General features: G+C 34.0%; 2 protein-coding genes across 2 annotated transcripts in view; both read left to right on the top strand.

Annotated features, from left to right (window-relative positions):
- LOC123559761 (uncharacterized) overlaps positions 1-7,156 on the top strand; it is a 37,251-nt gene extending 30,095 nt beyond the window's left edge. Inside the window, exon 19 of the mRNA XM_053552360.1 lies at positions 283-7,156. Within this exon, the coding sequence (XP_053408335.1) occupies positions 283-749 (467 nt within the window). The 3' untranslated portion in view covers positions 750-7,156. The remainder of the gene's footprint in view (positions 1-282) is intronic.
- A 1,615-nt stretch (positions 7,157-8,771) lies between these two features.
- On the top strand, positions 8,772-10,052 carry LOC128546356 (uncharacterized). The gene has a single exon (XM_053516793.1). The coding sequence runs from the start codon at positions 8,772-8,774 to the stop codon at positions 10,050-10,052; it is 1,281 nt and encodes a 426-aa protein (XP_053372768.1).
- The last annotated feature ends 6,484 nt before the right edge of the window (positions 10,053-16,536 follow it).

Here is a 16,536-nt window from a genome sequence, read left to right on the forward strand (position 1 = left end):
TTCAGATAGATTGAATGAATTTTCTCTTTACAATGGTGTTGTTTATGTAAATGGCAATATGTTATCGTCCTTAATTTACATGTATGTATGTGACTTAATCATAACCACTTTACATTGTTGATTCTGTAGATGTCAAGATGATTTTAAATAAAATTTGTTATATATTCAGAAACACAAGAAACGAAAATAAAAGATGCAAGTTCAAATATTCCACATGACCGCTTAATAGTTGCTATTTTATCATTAACACAATATTCGTATTCAATTTATCGTAATTAACAGATGTAGACGAGTGTCTAACTGGAACAGCAAACTGCAAACAAGCATGCGTGAACACTCTTGGTTCTTACTCCTGTGAATGCAAGGACGGTTTTATGCTGGACGGTAAGAAATCAAGGAGTAAAGGAAAAGATGCAAAAGGGAAATTGTCAGGTAATGATACAGACAATATGCTAGATCAGACAGTTAACTCTTTTGTACAGCCCGTGGGCTTTTGTGGTAATACAAGTGCGTCCAAAGAATATAAATATTGTGAAAACGTGGATGTTATACAGGCCATTTTGAAACTGGAAAATAGTATGGAAAGAAAATTTGCTGACTTAGAAAAAACTTTTAATTCAAAAATAGATAAGTTTGAGCATCATTTAACCAGGAAATTTACAGATATGTTAAATACAGCAGTGACAACACTGAAAGAGGAACTGGATAAGAAGATAGACGATCTTTCAAAACGGGTGCAAAAAATATAGGATCTTCCCCATTCATTAGATACACGTACTGATGTGAAGGAATTAAACATTGTAATAAGAAATTTAACTGAAAAATCACGTAAAGACATTGTTGGGACAAGTGAATACCTTAATCAAATATGGGCTTCAAATCCGTGATGTAGTCATAAAAGAGGCAATTAGAAAAACTTCACATAATAACAGAAAAGAAGGCTTGGTAATAGCATAGTGTAAATCAGCTGAGGATAAAAAGAAGATTATGGAATAATAAAAAGCGGTTAAAAGGGTGTAAGAGGTACAAAATTTGTTTATTTAAAATGATATACCAAAGCAACAGCGTATCATGAACGCAAATAGTACAAACGAATGTGAATACTCTTGGTAAAGGCGAGTTATAGATGCAAGGTGCACAAGTAGAGAAATAGTTGCATTGCTTAAAGAGTGTGATTATTTTTAAACTTTTCAAGTACAAACATAAAAATGTTTTATGGTATTTTAGGGCGTAATATTAATCTAAGCGAAAATGTATCCATATTTTGATATTCAGTCTATAAGTAATTGCACATATATAAAAAAAACCCAAAACGAAGAGATTTAATGAAATTGGATTTTATTTTTATATAACAAATCTTGCCTCTAGTCTGTTAAATATAAAAAAAAAACATTATTCACTGCGTCAGTGACACTGATGATAATATATGTAAAATAGAAGAGCAAATATTTGTGTTTAATCACATTTTCGTGAATTACTACGTTGGTTTTAGATTAAAATTGTTTATGTCTCTAAGGCTAGCATATAGAACTAACAGAAGATAATAGACAAGGGTAGATTTCTCGAAAGCACAGAGCACCAAAGTCACAGTCATAGAGCCACGCATTTGCGCAACAAAATGAAGCTGTAATAGAAAAATATTTCAGACGGGTTGCTTCAAACATCAACAAGTACATATTAATTTATGCTAACAGTCACACTACAACGTAAACCACCACAATAGCGCAGACACTCGTGTACCAAAGATAAACATACAACCACGAATAACTGAATAACATAGAAAAACGAACAAGCAACACATAAGAAAACAGTAGGGCACCGTTATAGACTCACAAGCATACAAACGACACACACAAGTAGAAAAAACAATCGTGTACCGGTTCAGGATTCCGGCTGCCAGAACAAAGGGGAGCCACGAAAACTTGCTAAAAGTAAAAGGGGAGGGGATGCAAAATGTAGCAAGGGAATGAAGGGGACAATAGGAGGAGTGAGGAGGAGGAAAAAACGCTTACAACAAAGAAGAAAATATATGCAACAGACAATACAACACGGACAAAACAACCAGTTCAAAATAGGGGCACCGCCTTGGACACGTCAGTAACCTATATAAAGGAAACTGGGGTTTAAACGCGTTTAGGGCATGCCAACCTCGCACTTACCCTATCTTCAACATGTTAGACAACACAATTTGAATAAAATCCCCACTGAGAAAGGCTCTAACATTAGTGCATAAATAACAGATAAATAAAGGAAAACATAAAATTAAGGTAAATCTAAAGTGTAATTACACCAGAGTACTCAACAATTTGTCTGAAGTCAGAGCAACAAGAGCCTAACTTTTAAGGCCACGACTAAAAATCTGTGAGACAAAAATCAACTCCCTCCGTCCGTTGTATGTAGGATTTAGGAGAAAAGCATCTTCCGATATCGCCAAACAAAAGATATAATCAGCTAGTCTGACTTTGCAGGTATATATTTCAACAAAAACAACAATTGCCACCGGATTGTAAGAAAATGAATGTCAGAACTGCTATTTCCTTTTCGGAAAGTTGTCAAAAAAGTTTCCCGTATTTGTTCGTGCAATAACTGTTTTGTCCCAGTAATAATTGCAACAAAATAAAACAAATTAGTCTGAAAGACAGCTATATCCTACGAAAGACCAGTAGTGACATTTCAGTTTCAAGAATTCACGATTTCCGAGTATGAATTCGTGAAGCAGAAATCATGAAGTATTTAAATGAATTGATGAAGTTGTGAAATATTGAATAGTTGAAACATGAAGTATTTACACGAAATAAAGAATTCTTGAAGTGGTAGTTGTAAAATCATAAAATCGTCAATAATTGAATTCATGAATTCACGATTTCCATATGTCATATCAAAAATTCAAGAATTCAATAATTTGAATTGTGACATGAAATCGTGAATAATTGAATTCTTTAAATATTGAGTAATTGAAGCATGAATTATTTGAATGAAATCGGGAAATAAATCTTGACGTGGTATTGTGAAATCACGAAGTCGTGAATATTTGAATTCTTGAATTTTTTAATTCGAGATTTTTGCGTTAAATTTGAAAATCCTGAATTAATGAATTATTGAACTTCGAGAATTCATGAATTCACGAATTTAAGAATTGCCGATTTTTGCGTGAAATTTGGAAATCGTGATTTACATGTATTTTTCTTCAAGAATTGACGATTTCAAGAATTACAAATTCCAGAATAAACGATTTTTATTAAACTTTGCATAAAATTGGGAATTTCTAAATTCTTGAATTAGTGAATTTATGAATTCTTGGAGTTCAAAAATTCACAAATTCACGATTTCCAAATTTCATATAAAATTCGTTTATTGCGAGATTTGTAAATTCTTAATATCATGAATTCTTGAAGTTCAATAATTTACGATTTTAAGATTTCACAATTTCTAAATTTTACGCAAAATGCGTGAATTCTTGAAATCGTGAATTCATGAATTCTAGAAGTTCAATAATTCACAAATTCACGATTTCCAAATTTCATATAAAAAACGTTTATACTGGAATTTGTGAATTCTTTAAATCGTGAATTCTTGAAGTTCAATAATCACGATTTCTCAGATTCACGATTTCGAAATCTCGAGCAAAAATAGGGAATTCTTGAATTTGTGAATTCATGAATTCTTGAAGTTTAATAAATCATAAATTCACGATTTCCAAATTTCACGCAAAAATTACTAATTCTTGAAGTTCAATAATTCGCAATTTTAAAAATTCACGATTTCCGAACTTCACGCAAAAATTGTGAATTCTTGAAATCATGAATTCGTGAATTCTTGAAGTTCAGTAATTCACAAGGTCACTAATTAGCAATTTCATTGTTTCCAATGTTCACGCAAATTCATTGTTTTCAAATTTCACGCAAAATCGTGAATTATTAAAGTTCAATAATTCACAAATTCATGATTTCCAAATTTCTCGATTTCAATTATTCAAGAATTCAATAATTCAGTATTTCACATATTCAAGAATTCAATTATTCATTATTTCACCACTTCATGAATTCACGATTTCCATATTTCATGTCAAGAATTCAAGAATTCAATTATTCACGATTTCATGATTTCAGAAATACCACTTCAAGAATTCTTGATTTCATTTAAATACTTCATGATTTCTACTTCACGAATTTTAATCAGAAATCATGAATTCTTGGAAGTGAAACGTCACCACCGGTCTTTTGTAATATCAACTACCACAACTATGGATAGTGAAAGGGTTGAAGGTATTGGGTCTAAAAATTGACATTGTAAGTAAATTTTATAGTCCATGTATGATATAAATAAATTTGAAAATCCTTCAATGGATTTAGGAGATGCAGAGCGGATAAAAAAATGGAAGGCTCAAATCTTTGACCTTGAGTGGTGACCTTGACCTTGACCGGACTTGGCTGACTAATGAGTTATGCACATCATCTTGATGAGGTGATTTTTTTATCCAAAAATTCATGAAAATCCTTTAGGGAGACAATTCCTATGGCCCCCACCACTCGGGGGATTAAAAAGCAAAAGAAAGTTAAAACATATAGAAAGAGGTCATTGGATAAGCTATACGAATAAAAACTCAGTCACCGTGTAAAGAATATCCTATTTCGGAAGTTAAATGTCCTCCATTTATCAACCGCTCACTTAAGTACAGCTGCACACCCTACTAAAACAAATAAACTTAGAAGAAAATCACTATTGCCAAAGTATATATTTATTATATATCATCCATATGTGATATAGGTTTCTGACAATACCATAAATAAAACATAAAAAGGGACGTAATTTTGTCAGTCGGAAATATAAAAAAGGCTTAATAGGTTTAGTTTCTTAGTTCCCTAACGTTCAATAAAAAAAATCCCATTCAATGAAATCTGTTATAATATCCTTTGGAATTACAGAATCAACTGTTGTCAATAGTTTTGCATTCATGGAGAACGCTCATTTATAAGGGTACACAAATATCGAATTTCAACGACATACGGTCCATATATGAAACCAAATTTAAGTTTGACTTCGATGTATAAAAAGATAAGAAGGCAATTAATGTTTACCCCGACTTTTCTACCTTAAATTGAAACTGTAATTTTTGTAAATTTGAGACAATAATTGTTATTACATTGTTCGTTTTTTTCGTTAAATATGCAGTGTAGATATTATGATAACATAGCATGTTTTCCATTTTGCTGACATTTCAAAATAAAATCTACAACATATGTCGCTAAATGTGAATGCACTTTCGTGTTATTGGTACTGTTTCGTTTCTCAACATGACCATTTCGGCCTGGGTGGTTCCAATACTCCCGCTTTCATAGCTTTGGGTATTGTTCAATCACCCCTTGGATATGGTGCCTGCTTTTTAATTTTGTCTTTCGATAGTTCCTGTGATACGCAGGCTCCATAACCTCAGATCCCCTTCCTAAATTCCAGTTTGTTTAGTTCTGCCCATTGTTTTCTCGTGTGGGGCAAACCCTTTACTTTATCTGGGGACCAAACGCCGCTCTTCATGGAATTACACGCCTCAACACGTGTATCATTGAAGGTTCCATGTTCACCGCCGTTTGAATGCATCTCTAAATTGCTTTTTGTACTTTTAGCATGTGTAAATGTTGAGTTCTGCTCAACCCGGGGCTAGAGGGCGTGGACGGTAGCATGCATTTCCACTACCGTCCATGAACAGGCTCAATCAAACCGAGCCTGCAACATTTTCGTTTTTGTCGTGTTGAGCGACCTGTGAAGCTTCTACTTTTCTCTATTTTAGACAGTTAAGAAAGCGAGGAGGCATTAAAAGTTTCATTAAATGTACATTATCCTTTTCATATAACAATGCATACGACATTATACAATAATGATCCACAAACTGTGATTAGGACGTGGATGCACAGCGCGCACGTGTGCGTGCGTGTGTGTGTGCTTAAAATTATTTATAGTCGCCACCGGTAACCCAGGTATAAAACACCCATATAAGAGACAATTATCCGAATGTTTAATACTTTTTGTTTTGGAGGAGTGGGTAATTGAACTCACAAACCCTACTTTCGCAGTCAGTCGGTTTTATCACCTGGCCGCTGTGTTCGCTCTAACGTAAATACACAGAATACTAGTACATGTATTTGTTAAACATCTTAGTTTATACATAATTTTTTTTAGGTCGATTGCGAAGGAAGTTCTTCAACTTATATTAATCACTCTCGACACCTCATTCCTGATGGAATTCATCACCACGAGGCTATGAGAGAAGAGGCCAGTTTCCCTTTATAATGCTGAGCGCCAAGCAAGGGAGCTACTGGTACCAATTTTCACGTCTATGGTATAACGCGGCCGGGGATCGAACCCACGACCTCTCGCACTCGAAGCGGACGCTCTACCACTAGGCTACCGAGGCGGTTGTTAAACATCTTCGATTTCCTATCTATTAAACGTCCTACAAATTTTGTATTTAGCAAAACAATCCTATTTAAATGGAATAGACGCAATCAAACCTGTGTATACAGGTTGATTATGAATAATCAGAATGTGGTCTATATTTGCAGGTATCCTTCATTTGCAAGTTAAATGAACTGTATATTGTGCATTTGTTTAAAATGGAAGGATAAGTAGTAACATATGTGCATTTATATGCCCTTGAGTCACTATGTCGAAAATAACAGGAAAACGAAAACATATCATGCACAGATGTTCTCCTATTGCCTTTAACGAAATATCATTTTTTTTAGAAATCCTACGACTATATATATACTTTGACCTTCAAAACTGACCTTTGGGCGAGTTTATTAAGTAAGGTGGATCTGGGATTTGGATCATCTCGGCTGATGATTTACATAAGAAATAGGTATGTAATATTAGAAATTAACCGAGTTGCGATCAAAGACTGCACAGTGTATTGGTAAGTGTGATTGCCGCTGATACATGGCTTGCACGCAACCCATGGGTTCGAAACCAAGCAGAATTTCCTTTTATTGTATTATGAATTATAATTCAAAAAGAACGTATCATATTTTATTGCCTGGACTTTACCGTTTTGAATTATTTTTTCTCCATTTATTTCCATTCGTGTTCTTTTATTTTTTTTTCTCTAAAAGTTTATTTCATATCAGAAAAAAAATATAATAATGAGCCGTGCCATGGGAAAACCAACATAGTGGGTTTGCGACCAGCATGGATCCAGACAGCCTGCGCATCCGCGCAGTCTGGACAGGATTCATGCTGTTCGCTTTCAAAGCCAATTGGAATTGGAGAAACTGTTAGCGAACAACATTGATCCTGACCAGACTGCGCAGATACACAGGCTGGTTTGGACCCATGCTGGTCGCAAACCCACTATGTTGGTTTTCTCATGGCAGTGTCAGTTTCTGAATCGTCTGTTGAATCATCAACGTTGAATACGACGTTTTCAGGAATCTCATCACGCGCAACATGAACATTCGCCAACGTTGGAAGAACTTTCTTCTGTGCGTACATCCCTGCAATAGGTCTTCGCACCACAGCCTGGTTGAAGTTACCGAAGATGATGTTACTCTTTGTCTTCTCATTCTGTTGTCTGGCATCTTTCTCAGTAACAATCTTTTGGCCGTAGATCTGCTGACGCCGGTGAGTGCAGAGAATCTTTCCCAGGCACGAGCAAGTGAAAGTTTCAAACCAGATTCCTTCTCTTCCATACAAAATTTGTACAAGTTTCTAATAAATTCTCTAACGTCATCGCTGTATCTATACACCGGTTTCGACATTGTTGCTGTGACATATTTTACATAAAGCATATTCACAAACTTGCTTTCACAAAAATGCACATTTATTTCTTGAAAAAAAAAAGCTGGACATAATACATTGTAGTTATCAAAAAAGAAAAAAAGAAAGAAAAAGTCTTACCATTCCGGGATCCGAATCCACACCTACATCTTATACATTGTATGCGACATTCACTCTAACCTACTGCGCCAACGAGACAAGTTTAGTATGTCCGATTGGTTGGTGTGTTTTATGTATAAAATATGTATTCAGTAAACTATAGCACCCCTTTACTTGGACGAGTTCAATATTAAAAGTACATTTACACCCGAATGCACAACGTATATCTATAGTATACGCTTGAGCTATGCAAATATTATGACTCTACCAAATCAATATCGTCAAGGAAGTAATGTATACTTATAGAGGTATAGATAAAGTAGAATGCAGAAAGATATTGACATTTTCATAAAAGCGATAAATACCATTAAATTTGATAAACCTTTTCGTTCTTGTAAATCAAGTGAGATCAAACTTCGCTCCCTATCTTGTGGAGTTAATTGTATATGAACAAAATAGATTAAATAAACTAAAATAAAGTTTGTTAAAGGCGATAAATTCGAGATTATTTGATAAAAAGTTTCGTTTTTGTACATCATGGACTGATAAAAAGAGACCGATTTACACATTATGAACATTTTATATAATTTATGTTAGGTCAAACTTGGCTATTTCGTAGAGTTTATTTTATATGAACAAAATAGATTTTGTAACTTTACAGTGCAGTGAGAATATAAATACTAATAATAAATAAGGCGACATCGCGAAATTACAGTAAATCAGTGACAACCGCATCCGACGAAATCAAGGATTTATTTTGTGAGTCCTGTTTTTGTGATGGAAAACAGATAGAAGCAGAAGGATTCTGTGTGGACTGTTCTGAATATCTGTGTGGAGAATGTTATAACAGTCACGGGAGATTTAAAGCGTTCAAACACCATGTGCTCCAGGGTAAGAAAAATATGCCTGTTGATGTAAAAGGAATAGATGTAGTTGATGCGTGCGTAGAAAAATGTTCAAAACATCCAACAAAGGTTATTGAATACTTTTGCTGGTCATGTGACACGCTTGGATGTAGTGCGTGCATCACTACAAACCATCGCCAATGCCAAAATATCGACCACATACCGGACATTGTTATAGATCTAGAAAAAGACGATGAATTCAAAAAGTTTGCTGAATACTTTGATAAAAAGCTAACGGTGCTAAAAGAAAGAAAGGATGAAATAAATTCAAGAAAAACTGAATTAGAAGAAATGAAAAAGCAAGCAAAGGCAGAGCTTAAAAAGCAGCGTGATAATATTAACAAGTTCTTTGACCAACTTGAATCTGAAATGGACAAGAAGATAACGGACATTGATAAAAACAACAAGGATACACTAAAAGCAGCGTCAGACAGATGCAAAATCATACATGATGAACTAAACAAAATAAAAAGTACTATCGAGACAAACAGGAAGAATGGAAAAAAATGTGAACTGTTCATAACAATGAAAGGATCAAAACCGGAAATTGCAAAGCTTGACAGTCAATTTGAAATGCTATATGAAGAGAGCAGAGTACAAAGATATAAACTAGTAACATCCGCACAGACAGAGAAAATAATGAAAAACACAACTGAGATATGCAGAATGTTAACTGCAAAACTTGTTTCAGAAATTGATGTAAGCTGTTGCAATGACGAGGAAATACCATGTATAAGAGGGATGTCAGCGGTACAGAGACATTACCTTGCTGTTACAGACAATGACAATAAAGCAGTGAAGATAATTGATACTAGAACTGGCAGAGTAACATCTGAAATAAATGTAGACTGTGATTCTATTTGGGGTGTCTCAAATATCAAGAGAGAGCAAATTATAGTTTCACGGACATCTTATGAACCTGAATTTAAGAGTAAGCTTCTCAGTCTGACTGTATCAGCGTCCGGTGCGCTAAGTGAAGGTAATGTAATATCAACTATAGAACCAACTTACGATCTTGTTGCCATTGCACAACACCTAATTGTGGTCCATTACAATAAAATTAAAGTACTCAATATGCATGGAAATGTTCTGAAAACAATAAGATGTGTAACTTCCGACTTTTCTTCTATAGCTGTAAGTCCTGACAAGAAGCCCATTTACTTAACAAACTATGACAATATTAAACTGTGTAATAAGTATGACCTTGCATGGCGAGGTCACAGCCACCTACATGGACAAGAATCTTATACATCCAAGAGGTATAACAGTAGACAATGAAGGCTTTGTCTATGTAAGAAGTGAGGGAGGCATTCATCAGTTGGGAAAAGACTGTACCAAAGCTTTAATTATTACAGAAGACGTGTATGGCCATGGCATAACCCATTCCTGTGCAGATAATAGGCTCTATGTGGGAGAAGTTGAGAAAATGAAAGTGTATGAAATGAAGTAGGACGTTTAACTTTCAACTAAAGATATGTTAACTATCTACCCAATAAAGAAGACTCGTGATTTACAGAACATGTCAATCTATAACACTTTTAGTTAAAATTCTATGAAATTCTAGGAATAGCGATAGCATCTGGAACGCCAAAGCTGTTTTCTGTTAGATGAATACGCGGTATCTTTTTTATTTAGATAAGTATCTTTTCAGGATCTTGTTATGTTTTGCTAATTGCTGTGTTATATTGTAATGTCAAACGTACTGTCCTGTCAGAGTGACGTACTATTTTGTTAAACGACCGTCCTATTTTCTGAAAGTAGCATACTTTCTTGTCAGTGTGACGTACTATTTTGTCAAACGATCACCCTTTTTTCTTACAATAACATGCTATCATAATATTTTGTCAGAGTGACGTTTTATTTTCTAAACGACCATCTTATTTACTATCTTCTCAGAGTGACGTATTGTTATGTCAAACGACTATCCTATTTTCTCAAAGTAACAAGCTATCGTGTCCCTTGTATATACTGTCTTGTCAGATTGTATTATTTTATGATTATTTAAATAAACATCCTATTTCCTCAGAGTAGCATGCTTCTCAAAGTGACGTAATATTTTGTTCACCAACCATCTATCTCAAAGTAATATGTCAAGTGAACATACTATCTTGTCATAGTGAAGTACTACTTTGTTGAAAACGACCATCCTATTTTCTCAAAGTCTCAGGTTATAGTGTCCAATCTATATACTATTTTGTCAGAGTGACGTACTATTTTCCTATTGTCTTAAAGAAACAAACTATTTTGTCGGAGCTACGTACTTTTATATGAAACGACCATCCTACTTCCTCAAAGTAACATGCTATCATGTCCATTGTATAAACGATCTTGTCTGAGTGACGTACTATTTTGTTAAACAGCCATTCCATTGTCTCAAAGTAACATACTATCTTCTCATGGCGGCAATCTATTCTGTTAAACAATCATGTTTTTTTTTTCTCAAAGTAACATGCTATCGTGTCCATTGTATATACTACATGTATATTGTCAGAATGACGTACCATTTTGTTAAACAGCCATTCCATTGTCTCAAAGTAACATACACATTAAAAATGAGAACCATTTTATGAGAGAACAGTGTGTTGTTGTGTCCCTCATTGGTGGTAGAGGCATATAGATTTGGTCTTGTCCGTGCGTGCGTGTGTCCGTCCGTCCGTCCGAAGTTCGTGACGCGCCAAGCGTAAAAAGTATTTGATATAAATTGATGAAACATTGCACGAGTCTTTATCATGATATGAACTTGCACATCTCCTAATTTTCGTCTGACTCCGCCCCCTAATTTAAGAGTTATGGTCAGAACAGGCGAGTATGACCCGGATTACGCATATGTATTTTTATGTATATATTAATTAAGTACTCGTATACATCCCTGCTAATATCCATACACTGGGGTACAGTTAGGGACTGCCTTTCATGGAATATTTATGTTTGTTTTACGTGATTGTGAATTGTATCTATGCAGTTATTTACGTGAGAAAAAAAGCATTTTGTTTTTGCGTTTCAGAATCATATGCATTGTATTGAGATATTTATGGGCTTATTGATACAATATTCACTGTTGAAATTCAGCACTGAACAAAAAACTAGAAAACAGAATAAAATATTCAGGTACTTTAAGTAATCTTTAGATTTAAACTTTACAAAAGGATGTCAAGAATGTGAGCAATATTAAGGGTTTGAAAACCAATATTGTTGAGTAAACAAATAGTTAATGTTATTCAAAACTACTAGGAAGATACTGAGTGCCTTCTTAACGACTCTTTAGAGTTGCTGAAAACATTTTACAATAGACTTTAAAAACATCCTTTTGAAGCAAATAACGCAACCAAGCAAATACTAGTACATAGCAAACTCAGTTGGATCAAGTCTGTTTATGAATGGTAATGAAGTGTGAACAAGTGTAAAACACACCTTACGGTTCCATAGCACTGACTTAAGAGGAATTCTGTTTTAATAAACATAATCCAAAAATTCCAGAAAATCTAACAACACTAAAACCGAGTACGAGGCGACTTTTTACAACCACCACATGGCACTTATAGCAAATATTATTTTTAATATGATCCGTCAGTCAGTATAGTAGTTGTAGTTAGTAGTTCGTAGAATTCACTACCTTTTGACCTTTTATCTGGCATTTATGTTCGATTGATCTTCCACAATAACCAACCACAACCCCACCGCCATATCAAAAAATATAAACAAGAGGGCCAAGATGGCCCTAGGTCGCTCACCTGAGAAGCACACCATAACATATTATAACAGTGTAAACATGTTTGACCTAGTGATTTCATGGAAAAATATATATTCTGACCAATTATCATTAAACTTGGAGCAAAAATATTGAGTATAAATAAGTATTTTCTTTGATTTGATCTAGTGACGTAGTTTTTGACCCCAGATGACCCATATTCGAATCTGACCTAGATTTCATCAAGATAATCATTCTGGCTTAATTTCAGGAAGATCAGTTGGAAAATATAGCCTCTATCGCATATACAAGCTTTTCCTTTGATTTGACCTAGTGACCTACTCTTTGACCCCAGAAGCCCCATATTCGAAAATGACCTAGATTTTATCAAGGCAATCATTCTGACCAAATTTCATGAAGACCAATTGAAAAATACAGCCTCTATCACATACACAAGGTTTTTCTTTGATTTGACCTAGTGACCTAGTTTTTGACCCCAGACTATCCATATTGGAACGTGACCTAGATTTCATCAAGGCAACCACTCAGACAAAATTTCATGAAGATCAGTTAAAAATTTTTTGCCTTTATTGCATACACAAGGTTTTAATTTGATTTGACCTAGTGACCTAATTTTTGACCCGAGATGACCCATTTTCGAATATGGCCTAGATTTCATCAAGATTATCATTCTCACCAACATTCATGAAGATCAATTGAAAAATACAGCCTCTATCGCATACACAATGTTTTTCACTGATTTGACCTAGTGACCTAGTTTTTGACCCGAGGTAACCCATTTTCAAACTTGCCCTAGATTTCATCAAGACAATCATTCTGACCAATATTCATGAAGATCAATTGAAAAATACCGCCTCTATCGCATACACAAGGTTTTTCTTTGATTTGACCTAGTGACCTAGTTTTTGATCCGAGATAACCCATTTTCGATCTCAGCCTAGATTTCATCAAGGCAATCATTCTGACCAATATTCATGAAGATCAATTGAAAAGTACAGCCTCTATCACATACACAAGGTTTTTCACTGATTTGATCTAGTGACCTAGTTTTTGATCCGAGATGATCCATTTTCAAACTCGTCCTAGATTTCATCAAGGCAATCATTTTGACCAATATTCATGAAGATCAATTGAAAAATACAGCCTCTATCGCATACACAATGTTTTTCTTTAATTTGACTTAGTGACCTAGTTTTTGACCCTAGATGATCCATTTTCAAACTCGTCCTAGATTTCATCAAGGCAGTCATTCTGACCAATATTCATAAAGATCAATTGAAAAATACAGCCTCTATCGCATACACAAGGTTTTTCGTTGATTTGACCTAGTGACCTAGTTTTTGAACCGAGATGACCCATTTTCGAACTCGGCCTAGATTTCATCAAGATTATCATTCTGACCAATATTCATGAAGATCAATTGAAAAATGCAGCCTCTATCGCATACACAAGCTAAATGTTGACAGACAGACGACAGACGACGGGCGCCGGACATCGAGCGATCAGAAAAACTCACCTGAGCATTGCTCCGGTGAGCTAAAAAGTCATAGCCATTTTGTGCGAAAATATTTCCCCATATATATATATATATATATATATATATATATATATATATATATATATATATATATATACACAGGTAATAATTTGTTTAATTTGTTTGAATTTATAAACATGTATGTATTGTAACTATCGGTTGTGTGCATTCATCAGCTGTTCAAGACCTCGTAATTATTGGTTTCTTGTGGTCCAATCGAATGTTTATGTTATAGTTGCAGGATCGTATCTGTCGTGAAATACACATAATATGAACCCCAGACTAGAGTTGTCATTACTCAATCTACCGGCTGGCTAGGTCTGCTACAATGAATAATACCAAGCAAAATAATAGCTGACTTGATTTGATTGTGTCTGCTCAATTGATGTAGCGAAATGTGAAACTGCCCTCACGCCCCTAGCACTTTGATTCTGAAGCAATTGGTATATTGCTGTCGGAGTTTCTTGCTACAGTTTGAACTTTTGACAAATACAGGTCATGCATTTACCGTAACCTGTGGTGCGTAATTTAATTGATAATCAAATTTTATTTGTTATGACTGATTCATAGTTTTTCTTAGTCGTGTTTCGCTTAATGTTTCGGTATATCCAGCAATATTCCACCACATAGTACAATTTAATCCTTGTCAGTACAATTTAAAGTATTAAGAATATTTTGTACATTCTGTCATTTTTGCAAATGCTACAAAATGACTACAAAAGTCTTATTTATTTCATGTCTGTCTAGTTTTGCATATTTCTTATATATTGATTTGATATGGTATCACTAAAAGATAACAACTTTGTCAACCTGGTAAAAGTTTTAAATCTAAAGTTCTTACTTTAGAATTTTATTCGTTGTTTGTGACACTGGGTCATTTTATGCAAATTAGCTGAGCACATCCACTTTTGAGTAAATTAAAATACCATAAAGGTAACAAAATAATGTATTAAAGACACTAAGAGACTTTAACACTAGATCAAAGCTAACTTGTACATCTATTAGTACTTAGATAATGTTATTTTATTTTATCTTTTCATTTTGTTACATTCTCATTAATATTCATAAGTATGCAAATTAGTTAATAGACATAAAATGCTGCTGTGTTAGCTTTACTTTGACACCAATTTTATTGTTTTATAACCAAAACTGATCAAGCAAGGATATGACTGATTATAACATACTCGTTTCTATTCCCCGTTTAGTTACACTGGTACCGGAAACGTCAATATTCTTTCATACACTGACGCCTGAATTTCATATCGGGTGCGTGACGTAATCCAGTGCGTGTTGTTGCACTATTTTTCCTATTTAGTTCAGTATTGTCAATCGTATTCAGGCTATTGAACATATTTATGATATTTACATTGTACAGGTTATTATCTGTGCATCAGGAAATATGCACTCGTTCTTCAGTGGAAGAATGTTGCGCTCCTAAAGTCGCGCAATATTTCCGCTGAAGAACTCGTGCATATTTCCCGATACAAAGCTAATAACCTATAATAATCATTTATATGACTGTCATTTTCAAAACTAAACGGTTGCCATGGAAACAGTAAAATCATATATAGTTCAATAGAGTTTCTTCATAGGTACATTTTTTATTTTGAAAGAGTTGGTCCTTCCGAACAACTTGGTTCATATAAAAAGGTTTGAGGTGTACATGGTAGACTTAATAACCCCCGTACTTCTCTACTTTATTAGTTATTGTAGGTATTATACCAAACTTTGTGTACAATTCAAAGGTCTGCTGGGTATATAAAATTAATTTGGCTATGTTAAGGTCAGATAGATGCTACAGCAGAGCAGGTTGATATACAATTAAATGACTTCAGTCAGGTAATAAGTAGTTCTTTTTTTTTTACCCAGAGACTCTTGCAGATTAATTAAAAGTAAAATCATAATGTGTGTGGATTTTTCATAATGTAAGAATTGGTACTATTAATGAGCTGATTGCTGATTATGTTTTGTGTAGGTCATATAAAACCATTTAAACATCTTTCACGAAATTGTCATCAGTTCGATGTTCAAAAAGGATAACATTGAATACCTATCTTACAGTGCCATTTAATACGTAAATATTTTATGTTTTATTTTTGTCTATGTTTTTATTTATTTTTTATATATAATATTGTCTTTCATATTTCTTTTAGAAATGTTTTCATGAATATGTTATGAATATGGGAGTATATGTAATGTCATGAAATGTGAGACTTTAAATAAAATATTGTATTGTATTGTGATATACTTTCCTTTCAAAGTTGCTATATAGAATCATGTTAAATAGGGTGATTTGTTGAAAACTAAATTGATCATACTTCATAATGCCATACCACCTTACTCGGATTTTTAAGTGAAATACATTAGTCTTATTCATAGCTAAATTATTTAAAATGCAATTGTAAATTCAGTATAACAATACTTTTGTTTTATCTTGTACACATTCTGTTTATAATTTCAAGGTGCTACATGTACATCACAAATATTACTGCATATTTTTGATGCTGCCGGTTTGG

Source organism: Mercenaria mercenaria, chromosome 10 (assembly GCF_021730395.1).
Source record: "Mercenaria mercenaria strain notata chromosome 10, MADL_Memer_1, whole genome shotgun sequence".
In the NCBI taxonomy this organism is placed as follows: Eukaryota; Metazoa; Mollusca; class Bivalvia; order Venerida; family Veneridae; genus Mercenaria; species Mercenaria mercenaria.